This window comes from Passer montanus, unplaced genomic scaffold (assembly GCF_014805655.1).
Source record: "Passer montanus isolate IOZ18808 unplaced genomic scaffold, ASM1480565v1 scaffold44, whole genome shotgun sequence".
Taxonomy (NCBI): Eukaryota; Metazoa; Chordata; class Aves; order Passeriformes; family Passeridae; genus Passer; species Passer montanus.
In genome coordinates this window covers 5,917,510-5,944,349 of record NW_024369262.1, presented here as the reverse complement: position 1 = coordinate 5,944,349, position 26,840 = coordinate 5,917,510, and the positions used below count along the sequence as shown (strand labels likewise).

At 50.6% G+C, this 26,840-nt stretch overlaps 1 protein-coding gene across 13 annotated transcripts in view; it reads left to right on the top strand.

The window, feature by feature from the left end:
* The window catches only part of ACACA (acetyl-CoA carboxylase alpha), a 104,621-nt gene that overhangs the window by 11,196 nt on the left and 66,585 nt on the right, over positions 1 to 26,840 (top strand). For 5 of the 13 annotated variants that reach the window (XM_039720827.1, XM_039720828.1, XM_039720826.1 and 2 more), the window contains 23 exons: positions 6,565 to 6,697; positions 7,217 to 7,355; positions 7,547 to 7,656; positions 7,993 to 8,074; positions 8,426 to 8,524; positions 9,568 to 9,674; positions 10,812 to 10,922; positions 11,036 to 11,245; positions 11,768 to 11,938; positions 12,809 to 12,970; positions 13,224 to 13,387; positions 14,150 to 14,300; positions 14,761 to 14,864; positions 15,375 to 15,456; positions 17,048 to 17,193; positions 17,829 to 17,979; positions 19,151 to 19,285; positions 19,654 to 19,800; positions 19,984 to 20,172; positions 20,687 to 20,787; positions 20,894 to 20,982; positions 21,970 to 22,094; positions 25,356 to 25,469. In XM_039720827.1, the coding sequence (XP_039576761.1) occupies positions 6,565 to 6,697; positions 7,217 to 7,355; positions 7,547 to 7,656; positions 7,993 to 8,074; positions 8,426 to 8,524; positions 9,568 to 9,674; positions 10,812 to 10,922; positions 11,036 to 11,245; positions 11,768 to 11,938; positions 12,809 to 12,970; positions 13,224 to 13,387; positions 14,150 to 14,300; positions 14,761 to 14,864; positions 15,375 to 15,456; positions 17,048 to 17,193; positions 17,829 to 17,979; positions 19,151 to 19,285; positions 19,654 to 19,800; positions 19,984 to 20,172; positions 20,687 to 20,787; positions 20,894 to 20,982; positions 21,970 to 22,094; positions 25,356 to 25,469 (3,022 nt within the window). Of the gene's footprint in view, positions 1 to 316; positions 470 to 1,190; positions 1,477 to 3,738; positions 4,107 to 6,564; positions 6,698 to 7,183; positions 7,356 to 7,546; positions 7,657 to 7,992; positions 8,075 to 8,425; positions 8,525 to 9,567; positions 9,675 to 10,329; positions 10,441 to 10,551; positions 10,728 to 10,811; positions 10,923 to 11,035; positions 11,246 to 11,767; positions 11,939 to 12,808; positions 12,971 to 13,223; positions 13,388 to 14,149; positions 14,301 to 14,760; positions 14,865 to 15,374; positions 15,457 to 17,047; positions 17,194 to 17,828; positions 17,980 to 19,150; positions 19,286 to 19,653; positions 19,801 to 19,983; positions 20,173 to 20,686; positions 20,788 to 20,893; positions 20,983 to 21,969; positions 22,095 to 25,355; positions 25,470 to 26,840 lie in introns of those variants that run through there. The other 8 variants (XM_039720830.1, XM_039720822.1, XM_039720823.1 and 5 more) reach the window with 8 other exon arrangements.

Here is a 26,840-nt window from a genome sequence, read left to right as displayed (position 1 = left end):
TCTTATTTTGGTGTTATTTTACTCCCTTTAGCCTCAGTTAACAGAAATGTCTCTAAATTCAGTCATTTGTTGGGAGGTTCTGCAGAGATTCCCTGGCTGAGACACCCCAGCATGACAGCCACTTATCTGATCCTTCTAACTGAGAGATAACCAATCTCTTGCTGTGGTGAATTTAATGAGACTCCCCCACCTCCCCTGCCTGGTGTAAAAGGTCCATTCTCGTGTTCCTGCAGATCAGATCTGTCCAACACCTGAACTTTGCCAAGGAGCACGGGGAGGGCTCCCTGCCAGGGACTCCAATTCCTTCCACTCTGCTGCACAACTGTCCTGTGCTGCTGCTGTTGTGGTTGTTCACTTTTATCTGGGTGCCAGGGCTTGACCTGGAGAGATTTGGGCTGTTTGCTGCTCTGGGAACGTGTGAAATTTTATACTTCATGAGGATGGAAAAGTGAAGCTCTTTTGGTACTCTGTAAGTTTAGGAACTGGAGTATGGGTATTAATTTGATTTAAACTTGGCTGTTTATCTGGATTGATGTTTGGATTCAGTGGGTGTTTTCAGTGTCAGGGTGTTGCTTTTGAACTTGCAGGGAAGCTCAGAGGTTTGGGCTGTGTGCCCTGGGAATGGTCCTGTTCCAAATGCACCTGGCATGGCAGGTGAGCAGCCAGGTGTGTGGCTAGGAAAGGACCTTCTGGCAAACTGCTGGCACTTGGTTAATTGGGAGGAATCCTGGCAGCTTGTACCTGTTTGGGCTCTGTAAAAATTCCAGCTGTAGGCTAAGGACCTGCCTGGAGTGAGGCTGGCATTCTGTGTTAGCATGGAAGGGAAGTTATTTGCCAGGCAGTGCACAGAGGGCTGCTTCTGTTCTGTGCTGCATCCTTGATTTAATTCCCTGAAATCCTGAGGCTCAGTTCATGTCAGAGCTGAGTCAAATTTCATTTGTTTTGACCTGTAGGTGAAGCCCTGGTTTTGACAGTGTCTGTGTTTGAGGCAATTCTGGCTCTTTAAAACATGGGCAGAACTGTCTTTGACAGGGTGCAGATTGCTGTGCCTGAGGGGTGGGGAACCATTTATTCCAGCTGTGGGACTCTGCATCCTTGCTGGACAGCATTTCTGCTTGTCCTTCCCTCTGCCTTCCTGTGAGCTCAGATGCAAGGGCAGAGCTAAAACGGGAGCAGATCTTAGGGAGGCTTCAGCTGCCTGAGCATTATCACCCGGGTGGAATTGTATTCTCATCATATTTACCAAGCACAGAGCCCAAATGGATGGGGAGAGCTGCTCTCTCCCGAGCTTCTCAGGGCAGATCCAGAGGGAAGCAGTGCCCAGCCTTTCCCTGGGAGCTCTGTGTGTGCTGCAGGCTGCTCCAGGCTGCCTTCCTGGGCCAGCCCATGCCTCCCTGCCTCTGGAGCACGCAGACCTCACTGCAGCCCTGGCATGTGGCAGTGCTGGGATCATCTCCTGCCTGGGATGTGCCTCAGGTAGGTGTCCCTCAGGAGAGGAGCAGGCTCAGCCTGTCCCTGTGTGTGCCAGGGCTGGATTCCGTGGGGTGGAGGGGTTTGGGGGGCCCTGCCTGCAGGCAGTGAGCTCTGTGGGGTGGCTGTGTGCTGGGTGGGCAGCCCTGCAGCCCTGACACATCCGTGTGCAGCTTCTCTTTGTAGGGATGCTGCAGCAAACCGTGGCCGTTGATTTCCCAGCAGCGAATTCAGCTGGCAGAATATTTTTAACCAATGCTGGAGCTGCTCCTCGGGGTGTGCTCCTCCAGCAGCAAATCGTGGCCATTTCTCTGCCAGCAGTGGATTCAGCTGGTGGAAGGCACAGGGAATGTTCTGACAGGGCCACATTAAGCTGTGTGTGGGTTTGTTTCCTTGCAGCCACAATAGGCAGAGCCTGTTTGGATTGGGGGCTGCGGGTGGGGTTTTTGGGAATGAATTAATTGGGGAGCTTGTGGGGTACCTGATGATTGGGCAGTCTGAGATGCTTTTCCAAGAGGAGTAAAGGTTGGGAAGTGCAAGGCATCGAGTTCTGGGGTAGATACACCGTGTTGGGGTGTCCCTGTTGGTTAAACTCTGTTCTCTCTTGGCTCTGGGGAGGTTTGTGTGCAGAGTGAGGCTGCCCTCACCCCACAGCGTGTCCCTGTCCCTGCTGGTGCCTGGGTGTCCCTGGGGCTGGCAGCACGTGGCACTGCTGCTGCCCCTCAGCCTGTCACCGTGTCACCTGTGCTGGCCCTGGCCCTGCAGGGAGGTGACCTGCTGTCACCTGGTTAACATGGCACTTCTGCCCTGGGTACTTGTTCCTTTTCTGACTGATCCCCTCCTGGCTGGCTGCATTTTAGGATTCTGTGCCCCAAATCAAAGCTGTGCTGCCTGGTGATGGCCCTCCATCAGGACATACCCAAATAGTCCCAAATTTTAAAGTTTTCAGCTGCTGTGCCTAGTTGCAATTCAGGTTTTACCATCAGGGCACTGCTGCAGTCACTGCCCTTCCTTATCCCTGTACCCCAAATTTGCAATTGATGTGTCTGTGTGTGCAGGGCCAGGAGTTGGGCTTTGATGATCCTTGGGGGTCCCTTCCATCTCAGGATGTTCCATGATTCTGGAGCAAACATTCTTCCTTCCTCCAGTGGTGTTACTGGAGCCTGCCATGCTGTAACACTGCTTGTGAGGATATTTATTCTACCAGCACATGGAGTGAGCTCACCCCCATCCCCTAGGTGGGAAACGGGCACAGAAAACTGAAGTGACGTGTCCAGGCTCTCCCAGCTCCCAGGCTGGTGTCCAGTTGGATCTGCCAGCTGTGTCACACTGTGTGCCTGCTCGAGCTGCCTCTGGCATTCCTCTCTGCAGCCCTGGGGACGCTGTCCCTGTCACCTCCCCACCCCTCCTGACAATCCCACATTCAATCCTGCAAGTGCACTGACCCCCTGGGGTCGCAGAGCCTGCAGCAGCTGGGGACGTGCTCACCTGGGCAGCATCCCTTCCTCCGTGGGTGCTGCATCCCCCCCAGCTGCTGTATCCCCGTGGGTGCTGCAACCTCCCCTCCGTGGGTGCTGCATCCTTCTGGGTGCATCCCCCTCTCCGTGGGTGCTGCAACCTCCCCTCCATGGGTGCTGCATCCTTCTGGGTGCATCTCCCCCTCCATGGGTGCAGCATCCCCCAGGTGCTGTATCCCTGTGGGTGCTGCATCCCCCCTCTCCATGGGTGCTGCATCCCTTCCGTGGGTGCTGCATCTCCCTCTCCATGGGTGCAGCATCCCCCAGGTGCTGTATCCCTGTGGGTGCTGCATCCCTCCCATGGGTGCTGCATCTCTCCCTCCATGGGTGCAGCGTCCCCCCCAGGTTCTGTATCCCCCTCTCCCTGTGGGTGCTGCATCCCTCCCATGGGTGCAGCATCCCCCCCAGGTGCTGTATCCCCCTCTCCCTGTGGGTTCTGCACCCCTCCCGTGGGTTCTGCACCCCGTGGCTGCTGCCGGAGCCGTGCGGGGCTGTGCTGCCGTTCCCGGTGTGCCCCCGGTGTGGGAGCTCTCCCGGCGCTCCCGCGGCTCGGAGCAGCCGCGTTGGGGCTCATTACTCATTGCGTTACTCATTGCTCTTCTCATTGCATTACTCCTTACGTAACCGCGGCTCTGCTGTTCCCTTTGATCAGCTGCTCCGGTGACGACAGGGAGGGCCGGTCCCCTCAGGCAGGCAGGGAGGCTCCCTCAGGCGGACAGGGAGGGCCGGTCCCTTCTGTCACGGAGGCCGGTCCCCTCAGGCGGACAGGGAGGCCGGTCCCCTCAGGCGGACAGGGAGGGCCGGTCCCCTCTGTCACGGAGGCCGGTCCCCTCTGCTGCGTCACCGCCGGGGTGGCACAGCCGCGGGGGGAGCCGGGGACAAAGGTGCTGGGATTTGGAGCGCCCGGGATGTGCCCTGCTCGGAGGAGGAGGAGAAGCCGTGTGAGGCTCTTTGCAGCGTCTCCCTGAGCTGCCAGGGCTGGCAGGGCTGAGAGCGAGCCCGAAATCAGTGATTGCTTTGCTGAAATCAGTGGTTCTGAAATCAGCGGTTGCTGCCCTCGCTCAGCATGGAGGATGCTGCAGAGCAGAGTCAGGAGATGAGGTACCACATGCTGCAGAGGTAAGGATCCCAGACCTGCCTGCCCCTGCCCGGGCTCTGTGCTGGAGGTGCTCTCTGTGCTCTTGGTGCTCGTTTGTCCTCTGGAGCCTGGCAGGGCCCCTGGGCTCTCGGTGCATGCAGCCTGTGACGGAGATGCCTGGGTGCAGCTCAGCTGGGGATCAGAACTTGGAGGTTCTGCACAACTTCTACCCCCTGTGAGCTCTGAAGGGGAGAAGAGCATTTTGAAAATTCCTCCGTCACAAAACATGGCAGTTGTGAGCAGGTGATAAATAGGGATGACAGTCACTAACTCAGCGTTTATTCTGTTTTGTGTAGAGCTCTGTGCTTTCTTCCTTCCTGTCCAGCATCTACCTCATCTTATCCTGCAAAAAAAAAAAAAATCCCAACTCTTCTGTTTTGATTATAGTGTGCAGCCTGTCATTATTGATAAATAAACTTGGTGTTTTTTGCATGCTCACACATCAAACTGTAGTTGTTTATGTCCAAATGTCTGTTGCATTCTGTATGATGAACCTCAGGCTCTATTGACATTTTGCCTGTAGCAGTATCTTTGTGTGTGTGTTAATTTCTTGGTGGGACGGTTCATATTTAAACATGTCCACAAATTCTCACCCTGGGACTTTTATCTTGTTTTTGTTGAGACTGCTCTCAATAAACCTATAGTGCATAAACCTCTCTGACTCCTTGGACTGTGCTCCTTCCTTGCCAGGAAGACTCTGACCCCCTAAATGCACAAATTTAGTAGAAATTCAACCTTAGCTACACCTTTGCTCTCTTTCTTGCCTGTTGGCTCCTGTCCTCGTATTCCCAGGTGAGGTCAGAGGAGTGTGAGAACTTTTGGCGACAGCTCTAAGTTTGGTGACCATGTCTGGAAGTGCAGCTGAGAAGGGAAAGTACCAGGGGCTGAACCTGTGCACACAGAGTTGTTCTTTGCCTTTCTCTGGCTCTCAGCTTTCTCTGAGATAAGCTACTCCACTGGAAGGAGTTGTTCTGACCTAGCAGAGCCATTCTGTGTCACTGGGAGGGACAGCGTTGGTCTGTGGTGTCCCTGTGCTCCTGCTGAAGTGCTCAGGAGGGTCTGTGTTCCATGAGGAGAAATCTTCACGGCCACGAGGTGTTTGTGAGGGAATCCCTGTGCTCCCTGTCAGGCAGGATGAGCAGCAGCTCGTTCCAGCAGGGATGCTCCAGCCCTGCCCAGGAGCAGCTCTGGGGCTCCCTGGCCTTGGTGGCTGTGATGGCAAAAGGAAAGCTGTGCCTTGGCTTCTCCTGGTGCTGCTTTTCCCTCTGTGCCCTCCCCCAGCAGCTCTCTCTGCTCCCCATGCCATTCCCAGGGGAATTGCTCAATGGAGCAGCCCTCAGCAGCTGATTAGGGCAGAGGTTCCATGCAGAGGCTGCGGGGCACAGCTCTGCCAGTGACCAGCACTGACCCTGGGTGCTGCTGGGCCTTCCCAAAGCTCTGAGCTGAGCTTCCCCATCCTCCTTCCTGCAGAATGGTGCTGCCACTGGCAGGGAAGGGCTTCCCTGTGCTCCTGGGGAAGGAAACTCTTAGGGAAAGCACAGTAAGTGCAGTAAAAACAAGTGAGCTGTGGGCCGAGCAGAGAGGTGAAGCTTCGGTGCCTGTGGCATAAAAAGTGTCTCATTAATTCCCTGATTAATTCCCAGTCGTGCTGCACCATGGCAGACACTTGGTGTGAGGAGCAGCTCTGTGCTTTCCCCTGGAATTTCCTCTCACAGACTCAGCTTTGTAAACTCCGGCAAATCCAAGCCAGAGGCTGATCTGTCCCTGTGTTGTTGCTGTGGAAGCTGAGGCAGAAGGAGGGGAAGTGGCTGTGCCATTCCCACACAGAGGAGCTGTGGCAGGGCACGGGGCTGCTCTTGGCAGGCACAAAATTGGCTTTCTGTGTTTGTAGTAGGAGTAATGTGATTAATTTGTCCTCTGGCTCCCAGAGCTTTTGAGGAAGATATTAAAGACTGGGTAGTGGAGAACTCTTGGAAAATGATTTCCATAGCCAGTCTGAGTCTCTCATTTGCACCTGGAGATAAATTTGCTGTGCTTTCCAAGAGGATTTCCTTACAGAACCTGATCTTTGCAGCTTGTTTTGCCAAAGCCAGAAATCACTGTTGTTTCCAGCTTCTCTGCATGGATTGAAAGCAATCTGGTGGAGCATTGTTCTGTGTTGGGCAGCAACATACAGCAAATATAATTGTACCTATTTATATTTGGCATAGCTGGGATTTTTCCAGATAACCTGAAACTTTTGGAAATAGCTGAAAAGTACCTTAAAAGGAGTCATCCCTGTAAAACTGAACACCAGGCCATGAGGGTCTGGAGGCAAGGAGAGATTCTGCTTGTCTGACTGGGGAATGTGCTCAAAGAGAACTTTCCCATTACTCTCACACTTTCTTTTGCTGGTGCCCAGCTGCCCTGACAGGTTGTTTTGTCTCTCCCTCTCCTCAGGCCCAGCATGTCTGGTTTGCACCTTGTGAAGCAGGGCCGGGACAGGAAGAAGGTGGATGTGCAGCGAGATTTCACTGTGGCCTCTCCAGCAGAGTTTGTTACTCGTTTTGGAGGCAATAAAGTTATTGAAAAGGTAACTCCCTGACCTGTTGTAGCATCTTACAGCTCTGACTTGTCTCTCTCTAAGGCTGTGTGTTGCAGGTATCAAATTACTGATATTTCTGAGCTTCTGCCTGGAATCATTGTGCTTCCTTTTTCTGTGTGATAAACAACCATCTAATTATTTTAGCTTAAAGTAATAAGAAAAAAGATGTGAGTGAGCCAGAGCACTTCTGTTGATACAGAAGAATTTATAGACAGAAAAAAAAAGCAGACTGGAGAAATACTAAGAAATGTATTTAAAAATGCTTAATAACTTGATTTGAGTCCTTCTGCTCTTTAATCCAACCAAGGCATAACACATTAAAATTTTATGTTGAAACAAGAGCTCCTCTCTGAACTGACAGATGGGCATGAGCTGGATGCTGGCTAAAAAACTGCAGAGCCCAAAGCTGGGCAAAGAATCTGTGGGAGGGAAAAAAAAACCTTTCATGACTGTTAATTGTTTTGTGCTCTTTAGACTCTATTTCATCCCAGCTTCTAATGCACCCAGGTCCTGATAGCAAATAATGGCATTGCAGCAGTGAAGTGCATGAGGTCCATCCGGCGCTGGTCCTACGAGATGTTCAGGAACGAGAGGGCCATCAGGTTCGTGGTCATGGTCACCCCTGAGGACCTGAAAGCCAATGCAGGTGAGCTGGGGAGGGTCACAGCCTTCTCCTTGCACAGCCCTGGGCATCCTCCTGATCTGTCAGCAGGTCAGTGCTTCCCAGGGCCAGCCCTGTCAGGAGCAGCTGGGAGGGCTCAGCCTGGGGAAAAGCAGGGTTTTAGAGCAAGTCCTGCTGTTAGATTTGCAGCCTGAATGGAACCTCTGTTTTTGCAGAGTACATTAAAATGGCAGATCACTACGTGCCAGTCCCAGGAGGACCCAACAACAACAACTATGCAAACGTGGAGCTCATCCTGGACATTGCCAAGAGGATCCCAGTGCAGGTGAGATGTGACACTGAGCAATCTTCTCTCCTTCAGGAAGGAGCTATGCCTGGGGAGCAAGGCAGGACAAAGAAGCTGGAATTCCAAACCAAAGCACCCAAAGGCAGCCCATGTGACAGTGCAGTGGCTGTCCCAGTAGGAATAGTTGCAGGAAAGGGCCTGCAAGGTGAAAGCCATCCTTCAAATTCAGCACACCCTGTAGCTCAGAGGCTCCTGGCTGTTCTGACGCTGTTTTCCATGAGGAAAAGAAAGACGTGGAGTGTTTGCATGTGTCTGTTTCTGCTCACTTGCTTGTTTTATTCAAACAAAGAGCAAATTGTTTCTTTTCTCCTGCAGGCTGTGTGGGCTGGCTGGGGCCATGCATCAGAGAACCCCAAACTGCCAGAACTTCTCCACAAAAACGGGATTGCTTTCATGGGTGAGGAGATGGACTGCTCTTCTGATGTCTAGTCCTTGTTTGGAGGTGGGGAGGTTTAGGGAGATAGAGAACCCTGAGAACAAGAGAGGACTGGTCTGCAGTGCAAGATGGATGATCTGCTCTTTACAGCAGTTCTTGTATGGAAGAAGGGGAAAATTTTCCAAAACAGCCTTTAATGTTGAGATAAAAAATCAGGAAAGATTCCTGATGAACCAGATTGTCCCTGTTCTCATTTTAAAGAGGGTTCAGTATTGTGGGAAGAGTGGAGCTTTTCCTAAATCAGGCTTCTGGACCTTGCCCTAGTGCCTGATACCCCTGTGTCTGTCTCATGCATTGTCTTTGCTCTTGCAGGTCCTCCCAGCCAAGCCATGTGGGCCTTAGGAGATAAAATTGCTTCTTCCATCGTGGCTCAGACTGCTGGCATTCCAACTCTCCCTTGGAGTGGCAGTGGTAAGGAGGAAATTGTCCTGTGTTTATCAAGATCATCCTGATCTTATTTTCCTTCCAATTTTTAAGAAGCTCTGTGCTCACAAGTGTGTTCCAGGAGATGTTCCATCTGCTCAGGGTTTCCCATTTGTGCTGTTTGCCCACCACACCAGTGAGGTGTGCTGGAAGCAATTCCATGAGGGGTGGAATGAGCCTGGAATGGTGGGAGAAGCTGGCAGCATGCAGAGGAGGGATGGGGAGGAGAAGTGAGGAAACATGGAGGAGTTTGTATCCTGGAGTGCAGCTGATGCTCGCAGGCTCACCTGGTACACCCAGGGCTTGGAGACACCTGGTCTGATGGAAGGTGTCCCTGCAAGACAGGACACCTGGAACAAGATGATCTTTAAAGTCCCTTCCAACCCAAAGCACCCTATGATTCTGTTGGTTTTGGAGCCCATACTCTGCTTCCATGGAAGTTCCTCTGAGTTCCACAGCACTGTAAAAAACAGCCAGCTTCTCACAGATAAATGGAGGAGGATATAATGGATTGGATAAAAATGCTTGCTCCCCAGAGATCAGGAATGTTTGTTTGCATTCTGCACACTCCTCTTGTGAGGGCTCCCAGCCCTTGGTCAGGCAGTGTAGCTGTGACTTGTGTCCTACAGTGGCTTCTCATAGCCTGGCAGCACGAGGAGATTCTGCACACTCCTCTTGTGAGGGCTCCCAGCCCTTGGTCAGGCAGTGTGGCTGTGACTTGTGTCCTACACACTTCTCACAGCCTGGCAGCACGAGGAGCTCAGAGGGTGCTGAGGACATTTATTGTGTTTAAAGGTGGTGATTTGTGTAGATTGTGCATGTTTTAACTGTGGCTAGATGAACTCAGGGGGTTCCTCTGCCCCAGTGCTTTGGACTTGATCCCTGGGAGTTTGTGAATCCTGTGAATTACTGCACAGACAGAGGAGACAAACGAGTTCATTTAGAGGGGCTTCATCAGATTTCAGCTGGTACTACACTGTAAGTGTGGTTTGTCAGTTTGTTGCCTGGTTTGAAGTCAGTTTGTGCTGCAGGCCTCCGTGTGGACTGGCAGGAGAACGACCTGCAGAAGCGCATCCTGAGCGTGCCCCAGGAGCTCTACGAGAAGGGCTACGTCAAGGACGCCGACGACGGCCTGCGGGTGGGTCTGGGGGCTCTGGGGGGCTCTGCCCTGCTGCCTCCTCCTGCTGGCAGCACACACAGCCCCAGAGCTGCCTCCTGGGGGCTTTGATCATTCACAATCTTTGGCCCCAGCCTGGACAGCTGGGTGAGGGTTAGCAGGGAGAGGTAAAATATGGGAGCAAGGTTGTGTTGCGTTAAAAGCTGTCATCTAGTTCTTGGTTTTGGTGAAAACCCACAAGCACACACTTCACTTCATTTTGGAGTTTCTGCTTGAGGAGGAGTTTTAGAATAAGAAACATTCCTGGCACAATACAGGATTTGGGGTTTTCCTTTGTGGAGAGTGGGGGTGGCCTGTGTGTTTTTTTCATGCTACCAGGTTTTTTAATAATTTTCTGTATTATACAAAAGCTTATCCATGAATTCATAGATTTAATGGCATTGAAGCACTGACAAAAGATTTTGTGGTCACTTGCAGAGGTCAGAGTTCTCTGTAATCACAAAATCCCTGCTGATTTTTCCAGCTACAGGCACTCTTGCCAATGGGATATTTGGTTTCTATGCCATTGGTTGCTAAATAGTCAGATATGGATGTGAATCAGCAGGGAAATAATGATCTTTTCACTGCATTCTGCTGCCTTTTTGTACTTACCCTGCTGTTCTGCCCCTCTTGCCAGGCTGCTGAGGAGGTTGGCTACCCCGTCATGATCAAGGCTTCTGAAGGAGGAGGAGGAAAAGGAATCAGGAAAGTGAACAATGCAGATGACTTCCCCAATCTGTTCAGACAGGTGACTGCTCCCTCTCACCTGCGCTGCTTCCCTCTGAGTGCTCAGGCTGGGTCTCTGTGAGACCTCAGTGCTGAACGTGCCTCTCACAAGATGCTCTGCCTCACTCTGCAGGTTCAAACCGAGGTGCCAGGCTCTCCCATCTTTGTGATGAGGCTGGCCAAGCAGTCCAGGCACCTGGAGGTGCAGATCCTGGCAGACCAGTATGGCAATGCCATCTCCCTCTTCGGCCGCGACTGCTCCGTGCAGCGCCGCCACCAGAAGATCATCGAGGAGGCTCCAGCCTCCATTTGAATCAGTCGGGAAGTAATGATCTTTTCACTGGCTTCTGCTGCCTTTTTGTACTTACCCTGCTGTTCTGCCCCTCTTGCCAGGCTGCTGAGGAGGTTGGCTACCCTGTCATGATCAAGGCTTCTGAAGGAGGAGGAGGAAAAGGAATCAGGAAAGTGAACAATGCAGATGACTTCCCCAATCTGTTCAGACAGGTGACTGCTCCCTCTCACCTGCGCTGCTTCCCTCTGAGTGCTCAGGCTGGGTCTCTGTGAGACCTCCGTGCTGAAGGTGCCTCTCACACAAGATGCTCTGCCTCACTCTGCAGGTTCAAACCGAGGTGCCAGGCTCTCCCATCTTTGTGATGAGGCTGGCCAAGCAGTCCAGGCACCTGGAGGTGCAGATCCTGGCAGACCAGTATGGCAATGCCATCTCCCTCTTCGGCCGCGACTGCTCCGTGCAGCGCCGCCACCAGAAGATCATCGAGGAGGCTCCAGCCTCCATTGCAACCTCAGCAGTGTTTGAGCACATGGAGCAGGTGAGAGAGGCTCTGCAGCCTCCCCAGCCCTGGCCAGCCTCCAGAATCAGCCAGGGCTTTGTGTTTTTGTTTTGCATCACCCGGAGTTGGGCATTGTTGGATGTTTTAAAGGAGCAATCGAGGGTTGTGTGTCTCCACCTGCTTGGTGTGGGCAGCCACTCACATTTCCACAATAAATCTCTCCAACAGCTCCTTTCAAAGAGAAATACTCCGCAAAAAGGGGAGGGAAGTTTGTTTTGAATGTGTGTTATCATATTAAAAGCAAGTTTCAGGAATTGCAGGAATTACCTAATGTTGAGCGTTGCAAATATTTGCTTCAAACTCTGCCTTCTGTGAATTGTAGATGAAATAAGTCAGAAATCAAAACTCCTGTGCCACTGGCTTTTCTCTGGGCAGGTCTTGGGCCTGTTACAAGTTTTGGGGTGTTTCAGAATGCCAGCAGAAACCTGAAGTGGCTGTGGTGGGTGAGCAGAGCGAGCGCGGGTGACTGGCAGTGCAATATTCTTGTTTTCTGTGTCCCAGTGTGCAGTGAAGCTGGCCAAGATGGTGGGGTACGTGAGTGCAGGCACCGTGGAGTACCTGTACAGCCAGGATGGCAGCTTCTACTTCCTGGAGCTGAACCCACGCCTGCAGGTGGAGCATCCCTGCACTGAGATGGTGGCAGACGTCAACCTGCCAGCAGCACAGCTCCAGGTGAGCGCAGAAATGGAATTTCTCGTCTTTCAGCAAGTCCAGCAGTTGTTTGAAGCTCCCCAAAGGCACCAGGGGATCCCTCAGAGATCCTGTAGAGAGCAGTTGTTGGTATTCTGTGGCTTGTCAGTCCCTTGTGTGTCCCCCAAAACTCCTGGCCCCCAACTTTCCAGCAGTGGATGCCACAGTCCCCTCACACCTCAGTGGGGCTCTGTATGATTTTCTACTTCTTTTTTGAACTGTATCTATTAAAAAAAACCCCAGCTAATGAACAGGAAAAATGGGATTTTGCTCCATAAGGATGCAGCCAGCAGCTGGTTCTGCAGGTTACTCTTCCCACAGTTTATAATTGCAAAATTCCACCCTTGTGTGTCCCCCAAAACTCCTGGCCCCCAACTTTCCAGCAGTGGATGCCACAGTCCCCTCACACCTCAGTGGGGCTCTGTATGATTTTCTACTTCTTTTTTGAACTGTATCTATTAAAAAAAACCCCAGCTAATGAACAGGAAAAATGGGATTTTGCTCCATAAGGATGCAGCCAGCAGCTGGTTCTGCAGGTTACTCTTCCCACAGTTTATAATTAAATAAACTAATTTATAATTAGTTATAGTTTCCTATAACTAATTAGGGCCCTTCTGCCTCACTGGAACCTCAGTATATTTTTAACAGGCCTAATGCGTGCCCATCCTCAGCTGACCTGGCACTGCCAGCTTTCCCTGGAGCCTTTTAATCAGTCAGTGGAAAATACTGCCTGGAGGGCTTAAGGTGGATATTACACTGAGCTGAGTTGTCCTGGGAAGTGTCAGTGTTTGGCTCTGTGAGGAGAGAATCTTAGTGGTGTTTTTTTTATTAATTTCTTTTTTTCCTCCTTAGATTGCCATGGGGATCCCCCTGCACAGGATCAAGGACATCAGGGTGATGTATGGAGTGTCTCCCTGGGGGGACACAACCATTGATTTTGAGAACTCAGCCCACGTCCCCAGCCCCCGTGGCCACGTCATCGCTGCCCGCATCACCAGTGAGAATCCTGATGAGGTGAGCCTTCCATTTCTGTGCCTGCTGCTCACTCTGGGCTTTCCAGGGCCAGTCCCTGCTGCTGCTGCTGAAAGTTTTGGCAGCAAATTTAAGAGATTCTTCGCTTACCTCGCTTAGACCCTGGTTAGACACATCCTGAACTTGTTATACCGTGTTGCAGCACAAAGAGCTGTTCTCAGAGCCCTCAGAACCCTAATTCTGGGTTATTCACCTTTTCTTCAGGGCCTAGAGCAATGTCTGTCTGTCTTTGCAGGGGTTCAAGCCCAGCTCTGGCACTGTTCAGGAGCTGAATTTCCGCAGCAATAAGAACGTCTGGGGCTATTTCAGTGTGGCTGCTGCAGGAGGGCTCCATGAGTTTGCTGATTCCCAGTTTGGGCACTGCTTCTCCTGGGGGGAGAACCGTGAGGAAGCCATCTCGTAAGTCAGGGATGTGGGAGGCCTTGGGAATTGCTTGGCTTTGTCCTCTTTGATCCAGAGAAAACAAGGCTCCTTACTTCTAGGAGTTTCAAGAGCAATTTCCCTGTCTTTATCTTGTTTTCCATTTCGTGGTCAGGCTTCTCATCCTTTCTTGCTTTGCAATTCCACTATGTTGCACCTACATTTCTACACTTTTTGTTAAATATTCTTTCTTTTTCTTCCTTTCTGTTTCATCCCTGCCTGGTATACCTGCTGCTGGGCTGTGACACAGCTACCACAGGGTGAAAGTCTTTCTTTAAAGCATCCAGGTGAAGGCTTCTAACAGGAAAAGCACTGCTAACCTGACTGACCAATGCTTCAGGATGATTTGTGGGCCATGGAGTGTTCTCTGTGGTGTGGGGTTTTAAAGCACCTGGTCCTAAGGCAGACCTGTCTGACCTGTCATCCACGTTTTGCATCCAGGGCCTTTCCCAGTTCCACTCTGGGCGGGGTGGACACCACATCTGTCTGTCTGTCTGTCTGTTGTACACCTCTGACATGTGGTAGTGCCCTGGGTGATGATAGCAAGGGGAACTCCTGATCCCACTGAGCTGCTCTTCACACCAGCAGCAGGGAAATCAATATTCTCCCATTCCCAACCATTCCTTCAGGATCCTGCTCCATCCAGTGCTCTTCTGCCCTGACCTTCAGGTGCTTTTCTGCCTGTAGCTGCTATGCTGCCATGAGGATGGGGTAGATAACAGGGCTTCTTTCCCCTTTCAGAAACATGGTGGTGGCTCTGAAGGAGCTCTCCATCCGAGGGGACTTCAGGACCACAGTGGAATACTTGATCAAGCTGCTGGAGACAGAGAGCTTCCAGCAGAACCGCATCGACACGGGCTGGCTGGACCGGCTCATCGCCGAGAAAGTGCAGGTGAGCTGCTTCCCCTTGCAGGGACACACATGGCAGAGGGCAGGGGTGGTGCCTGCTGCTGCTAAAGGGTGTAGCAGTGGTCAGTGCCCACTTCATGAGTAAACATTTTCAGTGGCATTGCTTCTTATGTATATGGAAATCCTAGATCGTCCTTGTTGGGGAGAGTTGGTCTTAAAGTTGTCCAGAAAAGCACTGAGACCATTGTTATGTTTGGAATCTGGGACAGATGACAATGGAAATGTTGGAACCTCGAGATTTGATCCAGACAGAAGAAAATGTAGTTTTAAGGGGTTGCAGAAATAATTTCTTCTGTGTAGAGTTCACATGGCTGCCGCACCGACTTGATATTAAAAAGTGTTGGCCATGAACCAAAAGTAGAGCTGAGACTGCTGATTCCTAGCTGGGTGTTCAGATTGGGCTGAGGCTGGAGGAGGTGTGACTGTGTCTGTCCCTTTTTTAGGCTGAGAGGCCTGACACCATGCTGGGGGTGGTGTGTGGGGCCCTGCACGTGGCTGACGTGAGCTTCCGAAACAGCGTCTCCAACTTCCTGCACTCCCTGGAAAGGTAAAAGGGCAAGCTGCTCTCTAGTAATTACTCCTGGTGTACAAGTTCTGTTCAGTGCAGTCCAGGAAGGCTCAGGGGCTGTTATCTGCTGACTGTTCCCTGGCCCCAGGGAGCTCTTTATCTACTGAGAAAACTGGCAGGTTTTTTGGAGTCCTCCAAACATCCCCTGCTGGCTGCACAGATTGCTTTGGTTTCTAGCAGGAGCTCCAGGAAATGGCTCAAACATGGAGTTCTTGCTCTGTGTGCTGCTAGGGCAGCATTAGGGAGTCTTGAATCACCCAGGAGTGAATGGAAAGGAGAGCAAAGCTGGCCTGTGTGGCTGGAAGGACTTTGTTTGACTTGGTCAAACTGATTCGTGTCTCTCCTGAGAAGACACTCTATAAAAACCTACTCCCATTTCTCTACTAGTGTTTCCTAAAGCCTTGCATGCATCTCTGAAGCTCTTTGGACCCCTGGTAGTCATTTGGTGGCTTTTGGAAGATCAGTTTTGTTTTGTCCTTTCCTTTGCAGGGGCCAAGTCCTCCCTGCTCACACTCTGCTCAACACGGTGGACGTGGAGCTCATCTACGAGGGACGGAAATACGTGCTGAAGGTACAGAGTGGGACCCATCCACCCCCTGTCCCTGGGCTGGACATGGCCACGTGTGCTGCTCTGGCCTCCTCTTTGCACAGATCTGTGCAGGGAGTTCTGTCTGAGCAGGGGAGATTTTCTCTGCTTTAGTGGGTGGGGAAATCAGCAGGGCCTCCTTTGTGGTAGCACCCCTCCCATCGCTCCATTGCAGTGTCCTGTAAACATTTCAGCCTCTTGCTCTGAGCAGGCTCAAATTTGCTTTGTTACAGGCAAAGAATACTACGACTTGACCAAAACTTCTAGCTGATTTTTCTGAATGTGTAGGTCTGCTCTGCTGGGGTTTTGACACACCAATGTGACAGAATTTGCAGCAATTTTTCCCTGTGGTGTTGCTTTTTTTGCTGCATACAAAAGCCCCATGTTGCAAAATCAAATCTATGAAAGTTAGGAAATATTAGACTTAAGGTTGCCTGTGCAATCTTCATTAGCTTCCTGGGGCAAATTTGTGATGGTGAAGTTTTTGATGGCAAGACCATAGGCTGGTTTTTGCAGCAGGGAGAATTCTGCACCTCCCTGGGTTTATCTTTGATGAGGAATAGAGGCATTGACCAGCAGCTGAAGTGTTCTTTAAAGGATTTACCCAGCTTCAAATAGCAGCTTTGGGGCAGAGGCTGGGATAGGATCCCTTTCTCAGGAAGAGCACTTGTTGCTTTCCTTGTGGGACAGTCTCTCATTTTTTCCCCCCAAATTACCTTCTCCATTATGCAGTGTAAGTACAGTGCCTTGTAAGTAGATGAGGGTGAGCAAATGGTCTGTGATTGCACAATCAAACCTCAGCCATCAGTGCAGAAGTGTGAGAGGATTAAACCAACATTCATGGGCAGCACTAGTTCTGGCATCTCTGGACTGCTGTGTCACAGAATCCCAGACTGGTTTGGGTTGGCCCTTGTAAAAAGTCTCTCTCTGTTTTTCTTGTGGGCTCCCTTCAGGCCACATTTAAACCTCTCCAGAATTTCTCTTCTCCAGGCTGAACGATCCCAGTTCTCTCAACTAGAGCACTTGTTGCTTTCCTTGTGGGACAGTCTCTCATTTTTTCCCCCCAAATTACCTTCTCCATTATGCAGGGGAAGTAGAGTGCCTTGTAAGTAGATGAGGGTGAGCAAATGGTCTGTGATTGCACAATCAAACCTCAGCCATCAGTGCAGAAGTGTGAGAGGATTAAACCAACATTCATGGGCAGCACTAGTTCTGGCTTCTCTGGACTGCTGTGTCACAGAATCCCAGACTGGTTTGGGTTGGCCCTTGTAAAAAGTCTCTCTCTGTTTTTCTTGTGGGCTCCCTTCAGGCCACATTTAAACCTCTGCAGAATTTCTCTTCTCCAGGCTGAACGATCCCAGTTCTCTCAACTTTTCCTCACAGGAGAGCTGCTCCATCCCTCTTGCTTGCTTGCTTGCCTTTGTGACCCCAATTTTTTGACATGACACCAAACACCTCTGTTCCTCTTCATTAATTCCCACTATTGCAGCACTTGGAAAACTCCGTGGCAGCCAACCCAAGACACTCAATGCTGTGCTCAATTCCCTGGGTAATTCCCATTCTTGTGGCTTGGCAGGTGACCAGGCAGTCTCCCAATTGCTACGTGGTGATCATGAACAGCTCCTGTGTGGAGGTGGACGTGCACCGCCTGAGTGACGGGGGGCTGCTCCTCTCCTACGACGGCAGCAGCTACACCACCTACATGAAAGAGGAAGTGGACAGGTAGCAACCTGTGCAGCTGCATGTTTAGCATTTACACAGCCAGAACGAGGTGTATTTGTAACTTCATGCTTCCCACAAGGTCAGCTGGGAGTGGAATTCTCTCCTAGAAGGAGTTTACTAGGGGTGCTGTGGGTGAGTTTTGAGACAGAGCAGATCTTGGCTACTGTTAGAAGAAGGATCTGGCTGTGCATGATGTGGAGCCCATATTCATCTGCTTGGTCCTTAAAAGAGACTTTTGGGATTATAAAAACAAAAAAAACCCAGAACCTGAAAATCTTTAAAATTCTTTAAATTCTATGGCTGCTTTAGAAATAAAGACAAGTTTTACTGTTTCAGTGCATCCCCTCAGAATTCCCTGCATGGATCAAAGCAGTAAGGGCAGTAAAGGGCATCCCCAGGTCTGGAATGTGAACTCTGCCCCCTCTGCTGTGTTATCTCTGGGAAAATAATGGATCTGCTCAGGAGGGGAGAGAATTTGGGTAACTTCCTGGGTTGGAATCTCCCCTCCCCGTTGGTTGAGGTGTTTTCCCATAGTTTTGTTTCTAAGTAGAATAGGGAAAGGCAGGCTGGATTTTCCCCTTCCCATGCCTTCCCCAAGGAATTCTGCCGTGCTGATCTGTCCTGTTGTTGCCCAGGTACCGCATCACCATTGGGAACAAGACCTGTGTGTTTGAGAAGGAGAATGACCCCTCCATCCTGCGCTCTCCTTCTGCTGGGAAGCTGATCCAGTATGTGGTGGAGGATGGGGGACACGTGTTTGCAGGCCAGTGCTTTGCAGAAATTGAGGTAAAACTCTCAGAGAACTGCTTTGGCTGCCCAGGACAAAGCTCAGGGGGAGGGATGTTGGATGCTTTGGGACTGGGAGTTGAGCATGAGGGATCATTCACAATGTTCAATTTACAAATTTTAACCTGAACTACAGTGGGAGCCATCAGTGAGAGTGATGGGGTGGGGCAGAAATTTGAGTGTTAATGACTGTACACCAAGTGATGAGTAAAATTTCTCAAAAATTCTGAGGTTATTGCCTTCCTGAGATTCCAAGGGAAGGTGGGATCCATTCCCAGCTGTGGTGAAGAAGGCCTTCTCCTTGTACTACTGACACAGACTCAGAGTTATATGCCAGGATGAAGTAACAAACTTCATCCTGGTTAGCTGATCAATTATCAGGTTGATCCCAGGAGTTAATAGGTGTCACTCCTCCCTTCTCCTTAGGAAGTTACTTAACTCTTACTGAGGAGGAGGAGGATGAGCAATTTCTGCATCATGATGAGGAAAGCACAGGGGGTTGTGTAGGAGTGTGTGGCTCAAAACAGATTTGAGGGAGGGGAAGGTGTGTGATGACAGAGGGGCAATTAAACCAGTTGGGGACAATGTGTAGGAGAAAAATATCAAGACAGAGATCCAGCTATTTTATGTAAGTGCTTTTGCACTGCAACAGGTCATGGCTAAGAAGGCACCACCCACACAATCCCTGTGGCTCCCAGTGGTGTAGAGCAGAGCAAGGGTAAAACCAAGCTGGCTCCCCCATACCAACCCTTCTGCTCCAAAGGCAGCAGCTCTTGATCTAAGGAAGCATTTCTGTCTGGGAAGAGCTGTCTGAGAGCTCTAGAAAGTGATCCTGGTTCCCTCTGCTTGAAGTGGAGATGTGGCTGTAGCCTTTGAGAGGAGCCTTTGGAATGCAGGAGAAAATTGTCTGCTTTGTTCATTGTGCTGAGTGTGAGCAGTGACATTCCTGAAGTTCCTGCTGCACTATTTTGTGGCCAGTTATTTTGTTCTGCCATTCACTTCTGTCTGGGTTTTGTTCCCAACATCTGTGCTTGTAAGTTTTGGGAACACCTGAAGGCCAGAGGTGCTCATGCAGGTCTGTCTCTGGTGGGACACTGCCTGCTGGCTCCCAAAACTGGAGCCATTCTGGGGCACAGGGAGCTGAGTGTGTAACCTGCTTTCCTTGCTACAGGTGATGAAAATGGTGATGACGATAACAGCAGGAGAATCAGGCTGCATCCACTATGTCAAACGCCCAGGGGCAGTCCTGGATCCAGGCTGTGTGATTGCCAAGCTGCAGCTGGATGATCCCAGCAGGGTTCAGCAGGTGAGGAGTTGCAGAAGGCACAGTTTTTTTGGGTTTTAATGAGAGAGTAACACTGACAGTGGTACAGGATGTTCCAGTGAACCAGTTTCCCATTTGTGCATTGTACTGGAATTGTTACTTCACCATTTATTTGTCTCAGATGAGGACTGGGACTGAGACTTTTCCCTCCCTCTCTGATTCAGGCCAAACTTACCTACCATTCCTGCTCTCTGCTTACCTCAGTGCTGTTACAGGGATGTGCCTCTCAACCCAGTGCATTTCCCACTCTGGGAACCTTGCAGTTAACTCTTGGCTGCAGCTGAGGGTGGCTGGCTGTTGCCAAGGCTGGTGGCCCACAGGAGGCTCAGTGAGGCTGTTGCTTGTTGCAGGCTGAGCTGCACACAGGTACCCTGCCCCAGATCCAGAGCACGGCGCTGCGGGGCGAGAAGCTCCACCGCATCTTCCACTACGTGCTGGACAACCTGGTCAACGTGATGAATGGCTACTGCCTGCCAGAGCCCTTCTTCAGCAGCAAGGTACTGGGGCCTCTCTTCCAGAGCCAAAACACAGCCTTCTTGCAGCTCAGGGAAGGGTTGGGCAGTTTTTCTGCTACAGAGCAGCACACATGAGATGGGGTGTTGGCCATCGCCCCTCTCCTTTTTCCTCTTGTTGTTTTGTCTCTTCTTCTTTCTTGCCTTCACTGCCTTGTCTCTCTCTAGGTGAAGGGCTGGGTTGAGCGATTGATGAAGACCCTGAGGGATCCATCTTTGCCCCTGCTGGAGCTTCAGGACATCATGACCAGTGTTTCTGGGAGGATACCACCCAATGTAGAGAAGTCCATCAAGAAGGAGATGGCCCAATATGCCAGCAACATCACCTCGGTCCTCTGCCAGTTTCCCAGCCAACAGGTGACCAGCCACCCTTCATGGAGGGATAAAAATTGGTTTGTGTTGGGGCAGAGAGAGAGAGGAACTTCCTTTAAATGACATGGAGGTTAACTGAACCTGGAAGGTGTGTTTGAACAGGGATGTTACCTGTGTCACTGCAAGGCTTGTCTCTCTACCTGTGCTGAAGGGTCTTTGTTCCCTGCTCAGTATGGCTTTAACCAGGCACACTGCTGGGAGCACTTTAATATTTGTCAGTGGCCCTGTGGGCATTTATTTGCTTTTTGCATTGTACATGTGCTGCAGTGCAGTTTGGAGGCCAGTGGAACCTCAAAATAGAATGATTGCAGCCAGGGGAGCCTGGTGGGGTGAGGAGATGCTGGAAGCTGATTTCTCCACTGTAGGATACAGTGCATTGATTTTTGTATCACTGGCCAGTCTTGAACTTGCTTTTCTAGAGTCTGGTGTGTCTCTGCTGGTTGTCCAGCCCACTGAGGGCTTTCCCCTGTGCTATTTCCCATGCTCTTTTCCCTCTCAGATTGCCAACATCCTGGACAGCCACGCGGCCACCCTGAACCGCAAGTCAGAGCGCGAGGTTTTCTTCATGAACACCCAGAGCATCGTGCAGCTGGTGCAGAGGTGAGCCTTGCCAGGGCTGTCCTGCAGAGCAGGAGCCACCCAGCAGGCATGGCAGGGGCTGTGTGTGCCTTCAGGCTCGCTCAGGGCTGCTCTGGTGCCTCTGCAGGTACCGCAGTGGCATTCGGGGCCACATGAAGGCCGTGGTGATGGATCTGCTCCGGCAGTACCTGAAGGTGGAGACTCAGTTCCAGCACGGTGAGTTCCTGGGCACATCAAGGATTTGATTTCTTAAAGATCCCTGTTTGGTCCTGGAAAATCCCTTTGGAGAAGGTTTGCTCTCACTTTGTGCTGAGGTGAGGTGCACAGGCTTGTGTTCAAGGGTCTGCAGTGGGATCCTAGGTTTTGTAGAGGAGATGCTGTCCCCAAAGCTCAGCTGAAGCTGAGAGGTGAAATCAATGCCTTGCACTGCTGGATCCAGGCACAAGATGGCAATGGAGCCCTGGCTGATTCCAAGGCTCTGGCTCTTACAGGTAGTTCAGATTCCACTCTTCTTTTGTCTTGCTCCATTACCTGCCCCGGCCTAATGGTACTGCAGATTCATTTCCACTTCAATTTGCTGGCAGCAGAGGATGGTGCAAGGCTTTTTGCTGTTATTTCATTTTGGTTGTCATTTGAATGAAAGTCTGAGCTCCCTATTCCTCTCTCAGAATTGCTCACAAAGGAGGCATTTGGTGTTGGAGCTGTTTATTAAGAGTGGGATGTTAGAATTAAAGTTTGCAGTAGGTGATGGTGAGAATGATTCCTTCCCAAATTGATAGAGAAACACGGAATGGTCGGGGTTAGAAGGGACTTTAAAGCACATCTCATTCCACACCTGCCATCAGCAGGGACAACTTCCACAATCCCAGGCTGCTCCCAGCCCTTTCCAGCCTGGTCTTGGACACTGCCAGGGATCCAGGGGCAGCCACAGCTCCTCTGGGCACCCTCTGGGCACTCTCACAGGCAGGAATTTTTTTCAAATACCCAACCTAACCCTGCTCCCTGTCAGTGTGAAGCCATTCCCCTTGTCCTGTCACTCCATCCCTTGCAAATAGTCTCTCTCCATCTCCATTGTCAGCTCCCTTCAAGCCAGGAAGATCCTCAAAAAAGTACACATAGAAAAATAAAGACACATCTAGTAACTTGCAATCCTTGCCACAGAGGTGTGAAGACTGGAAAAGAAATGTGCATTTCTGCCTGCAGGTCACTATGACAAGTGTGTCTTCACCCTTCGTGAGGAGAACAAGAGTGACATGAACGCCGTGCTGAACTACATCTTCTCCCACGCCCAGGTCACCAAGAAGAACCTGCTGGTGACAATGCTCATCGTGAGTGTCTGCTGCTTTTTTCTCTCTTTCTTTCTTTTTCTTTTTCTCTCTTTTTTTCTCTTTCTTTTTCTCTTTTCTTTCTCTCTTTTCTCTCTCTCTCTCTCTCTCTCTCTTTCTCTCTCCTTTCTCTCTCTTCTCTTTCTTTCTTTTTCTCTCTTTTTTTCCTCTTTCTCTCTTTCTCTCTTTTCTCTCTCTTTCTCTCTCTCTCTTTCTCTCTTTCTCTCTCTTTCTTTCTTTTTCTTTTTCTCTCTTTTTTTTCCTCTTTCTCTCTTTTCTTTCTCTCTTTTTTCTCTCTCTCTCTTTCTCTTCTCTTTCTCTTCTCTTTCTCTCTCTTCTCTCTCTCTCTCTTTCTCTCTCTTCTCTTTCTCTCTTTTTTCTTTTATTTTACAACCATAATGTGGTCTGTTACTGCCAAAAACACATCCAAAGTAGCCATCCACGAAATAACTCTCCAAAGCAAAAGAAGTGTCATAATTTTCCTAGACCGAAACTGGGTTTCTTAAATTCTCATTTGTAAGATGTAAGGATCCTGGTGTTCTTTCTTTTTCCCCTTTTTCCCCCTTTCCCTTTTTGGTGTGTGGTGTGATTGTAAGTAACGCTTGCCTTAAGAATCTCATTATTTGAACACGGAGCCATATTTCCTCTGAGAATTCTGGAGTAGCTTTGAGCTGGGGCTGTTCATTTCTCAAGTAATCACGCTGGCGTGATGGAGAGAGAAAATGGCAGCTGTTCACAGCTCAGGCCTTCAATTTTCTTCAGAGTCCAGTCACTCAAGTGTGTAATTACACGGGGGTGCCGGCGAGGCGTTAGCCCTTGTCAGGGAGCTGGGCTGAGGCTCTGCTGCTGCCTTTGCCAATCAGTGCAGGCACAGCCAGCCCTGCCTTTAGCTTCTTGTTGTCATCCTGATCATTCCTTGCTAAAACAGGACTGGAACTTTTGCTCTGGCTTGTCACCTCGTGCTGGCTCTGGGTGTTGGCTCTCTCAGGGGCAGGTGGGGAGGCCTGAGAGAGCCTCAGAGAGCCCCCCTTGTCCCTTGCTCTTGGGTCATTCTTCCCACCATCACTTGAGCAGAACTGTTAGTTCTGCTCAAGTAAAGGCCAACATGCCAGGATGCCAGAGCCTGAAACACCAGGGAGACCTTGGTGGAAGAGCCACTCCTGGTTATCCAAGGCCATGGTGCCACCTCACTGGGGGCACAGGGATTTCTGCTCTGCAGTGGGAGCAGGAGCTCAGGAGGGACCCCATGGTCACCCTGGGCACAGCTGGGTGTCCCTGGGCTTCCAGGGACCCCATGAACCAAAGGACCATCACTCCTGTCCCAGCTGGTGGCTCCTCACGTGCTGTGGTGTGTTTGGTGTGAGCCTGGTGGGGTCCAGGCTGTTTGTGTGGGGTGGGGTCGGGGCAGCCTCTCTGCCTGTGAGGCTGTTATTGATGGATCCAGGAATCCATCATTAACCAGGGGCTCAGAGGATGCCTTTAGTAATGGTGTTGTGCTGCCATCACTCACCTTTTTTAGCCAGCAGGCACTGGAGGCAGGGTGGGAGCTGCTTCATCCTTCATACATCTGCTGAAATATGGTGTGATTTGTTGGTGTGTGTTCATTTTCTGGGCTTAACTTATGCACATCCTGGCCTGAGCAGCATGGAGTGGCTGGTGGCATGGCAGGGTCCCCTGTCCTGTGGGATTTCTGTTCCCTGGAGCAGCAGCACAACACCACCCAGGAGTTTGTGTCTCAAACCCAGCAGTTCCTGAATTACTCACTGTGCCCACAGTGTCCTGGGGTGGATAAATGCTCTGAACTTTCTCTGGGAGCAGTCACACTCATGTTTGGTGGCCCAGGACCAGCCAGGAGGGGACAGCATGATCAGAGTTAGGAGCTCAGATGTTTTCTCAGTGGTTTGGGTATGGTGTGTCTCCCTGGGAGAGCTGTGGCATCATTCCTAGAGGTGCCTGAGTGGGGCTGGAGAGAAGGGGATCAAGAGCAGTGTGAGGCAGAAGCTGCTGAGCCTTGGAATCTCGTGGGGTATGAGCTGTTGTGCAGTTATTCACTCTGTGGGACTTCTGTATTATTTGGCTTTGGTTTTTAATTTATTTTCCCTGGCAGGTTTGTCAATCCCACCTGCTGCACAGAGGTTTCCCCTTATCCTTTTCTATTCCTTGGATCTTCAGATGGCCTATTCTGGTCTGTAGGTGTTTAAGATCTCTTTAAACTTTTAGGCACCATCTCTTTCTCGTGGTAAATCCCTGTTTCATCTCACATTTCCCTCCTATGATTAATTTATCAAGACAAGCTGTTAAGTGCTGTGTGGAAGAATCACATTAGAGGCTCCTAGAGGGTTTCCAGCTTCGGGGTGGGAGGGAAGAAGCTCACAAGAAGTGCTGAAGACTGTGGGATTATTCATGGGAATTGGAACTATTTTTGGAAGAAAGTCTTTACTGTTGGCAATTTTTTGAATGGATGAATTCAGGAGAGTTTTGGAACAGCATTAACACTGGAGGTTTATGCTCTTCAGCTTTGTTGTTTTATCCAGCCAATTTAGGCAGTAAGGTGAGCTTGTGGATTTCCTCAGATCCAGGATTCTCTGGTTAGAAGAAATATTATGGAGGCAGTCCAGTACCATGGCAGGAAATACAGAACATTGTTCATGGCTTTAGTTAGCTTTGCTTAGCCTTGTCAGAGCAATGACAGATCCTGTTTCTGGTGTTGGCTGAAGCTGCACAAAGCTTGGCTGGTTTGTGATTGTGGAGTTGTGAGGAGTTCTGAGGTTTGAGGTGTTTTTGTAGGTGAGTGTCAGGAGGTTCTCTGGCAGTGTCACTCTGATCTCCCTTCATGGGGAAGGTTTGCTGACCTTTACATGTTCCACAAGGTGTCTGGCTACAATTTAAGCTCTTCGAATTTTGCACTGGTACAAACCTGAAACTGGGTAATGGGAAAAGGTTTTCTGAGTCTCTCTGGGAGGTCAGCATTTCTCATGTGTTTGGGTGCCAAAACTTGTTACTGCAAATAGGAGAATGGGAGATGGTGCCTGTCCCTTCTTTCACCTTTTATTTATGTGTGTAAAATTGTTGAATGGTGAGTATTTGTGCTGAGTATTTGTGTCCTTGTCAACACAGAATTGCAGGACAATTCAGGTCAGGATGCTGGGGATGGTGTGGTCCAGCCCTGGGTGTGTGTTTGCATTCCAGGTTCTGTCTCCTTTGGGGGAGCACAGATGATGTTTTCCCTGTGTCCCAAGCCTTTCTTGCTGTCTCTGTTCCCAGGACCAGCTGTGTGGCCGTGACCCCACCCTGACAGACGAGCTGATCAATATCCTGACAGAGCTGACCCAGCTCAGCAAGACGACCAACGCCAAGGTGGCCCTGCGAGCGCGGCAGGTGAGGCTCCCTGCCCTGCCCAGCCTGCCCCTGCCTGCAGCTCAGCCCTTGGGAAACCCACAGCTCCTGATGTTGGTTTTGATCACTGTGCACACGCTTCCTGTGAGCAGCACTTTGACAGTGAAGCTAATTAACAGTGATTGACTGTGGGTGACTGCGGTGCATTCCCAATCGCTGTACTATTTAAATTTAACATGCATTCCTTTGTCCCTGCTCCTCCAAAAAGTTTTGTTTGGCTTACACAGGAGTTAACTGTGAGTAGCCCATGGTGTGTGTGATGGAGGAAGTGGAAATGTGTGGCCACTGTGGTTTTTGGTGGTTTTGTCATCTGCAAGCCTGACCAGCACAGGCTGCCTGGACTGTGCAGGAACAACATGGATGGGCTCTCCTGGTTCCTCAGCTGCCTTACAGTTGTGGATCCATGTGTGCAGAGAGCAGGGAGAGCCATTTGCACGAGAACCAGCTGTTCTTTACAGCTGCTAAGGAATTACCACAAAATTTATGCTGCCCTTTTGCAGGGCTTCTTCCATCTTTGAGTTGCACTTTGTCGATTTTGTTCTAACCTGGAAATAATTGGAAAAACTCTGGATACTGCAAATTCCAAGAGTCTGCTACAGAGCTGATTTGAATGTCACATAGGCACCCAGATATTGTTGTGAGCTTCCCCTTCAGCCGTTCATTGAAGCCTCCCTCTGTTGCCAGGAGGGGCTGAGAGGTTTCCTGATAACGCTGACCCCAGAGTGGATCACTGCTCTCACTGCACACTCCCCATCTCCAGCCTAAAGCAGCAAAGCTCACACTTCGGGGGTCTCTCCTTTTATTTCAAAGCTTGGCTGTTGAAGATGAACACGGTGTTTGAAGCTGCTCAGTGACCTTCTGTTTCCTCCAGGATTGTGTTTGTGTCCTTGAACCGTTCCGCTATTGAACCTCCCCACAGCAACTGGGGATGGTGCTGCAGTCCTTGTGCTGCTCTTCCACTTCATTTTCCCTGCAAGCTGCTTCCATTTCCTACCTCTGCATCCTTCATGTTGGGCATTTAATACCTGGCACTGGTGGCTGTTCCCTCCCCTGCCCAGGAGCAGAGCGTGGCTCCAGCGTGGGCCTCCCCACAGCTGCTCCCTGCCAGCTCTGCTTCCCAATTACCAGCTGGGCAGGCAATCCCCAGGACTGGCAGCTCTGCACTGCTAAATCACATGCACTGATGGAACTTGATTGAAGCTGTTCCCTTGCTCCGTGGGGAATTGCCAATAACACAAACGGAGCAGACACACAAATGAGGCTGGGGAGGGCAGAGCACGGGAGGGTCTGGCTGCCTCTCCAGGGATGGAGCAGGCTGCTGCTGCCTGGGGGTGACAGCCCCCTGCTGCTGGC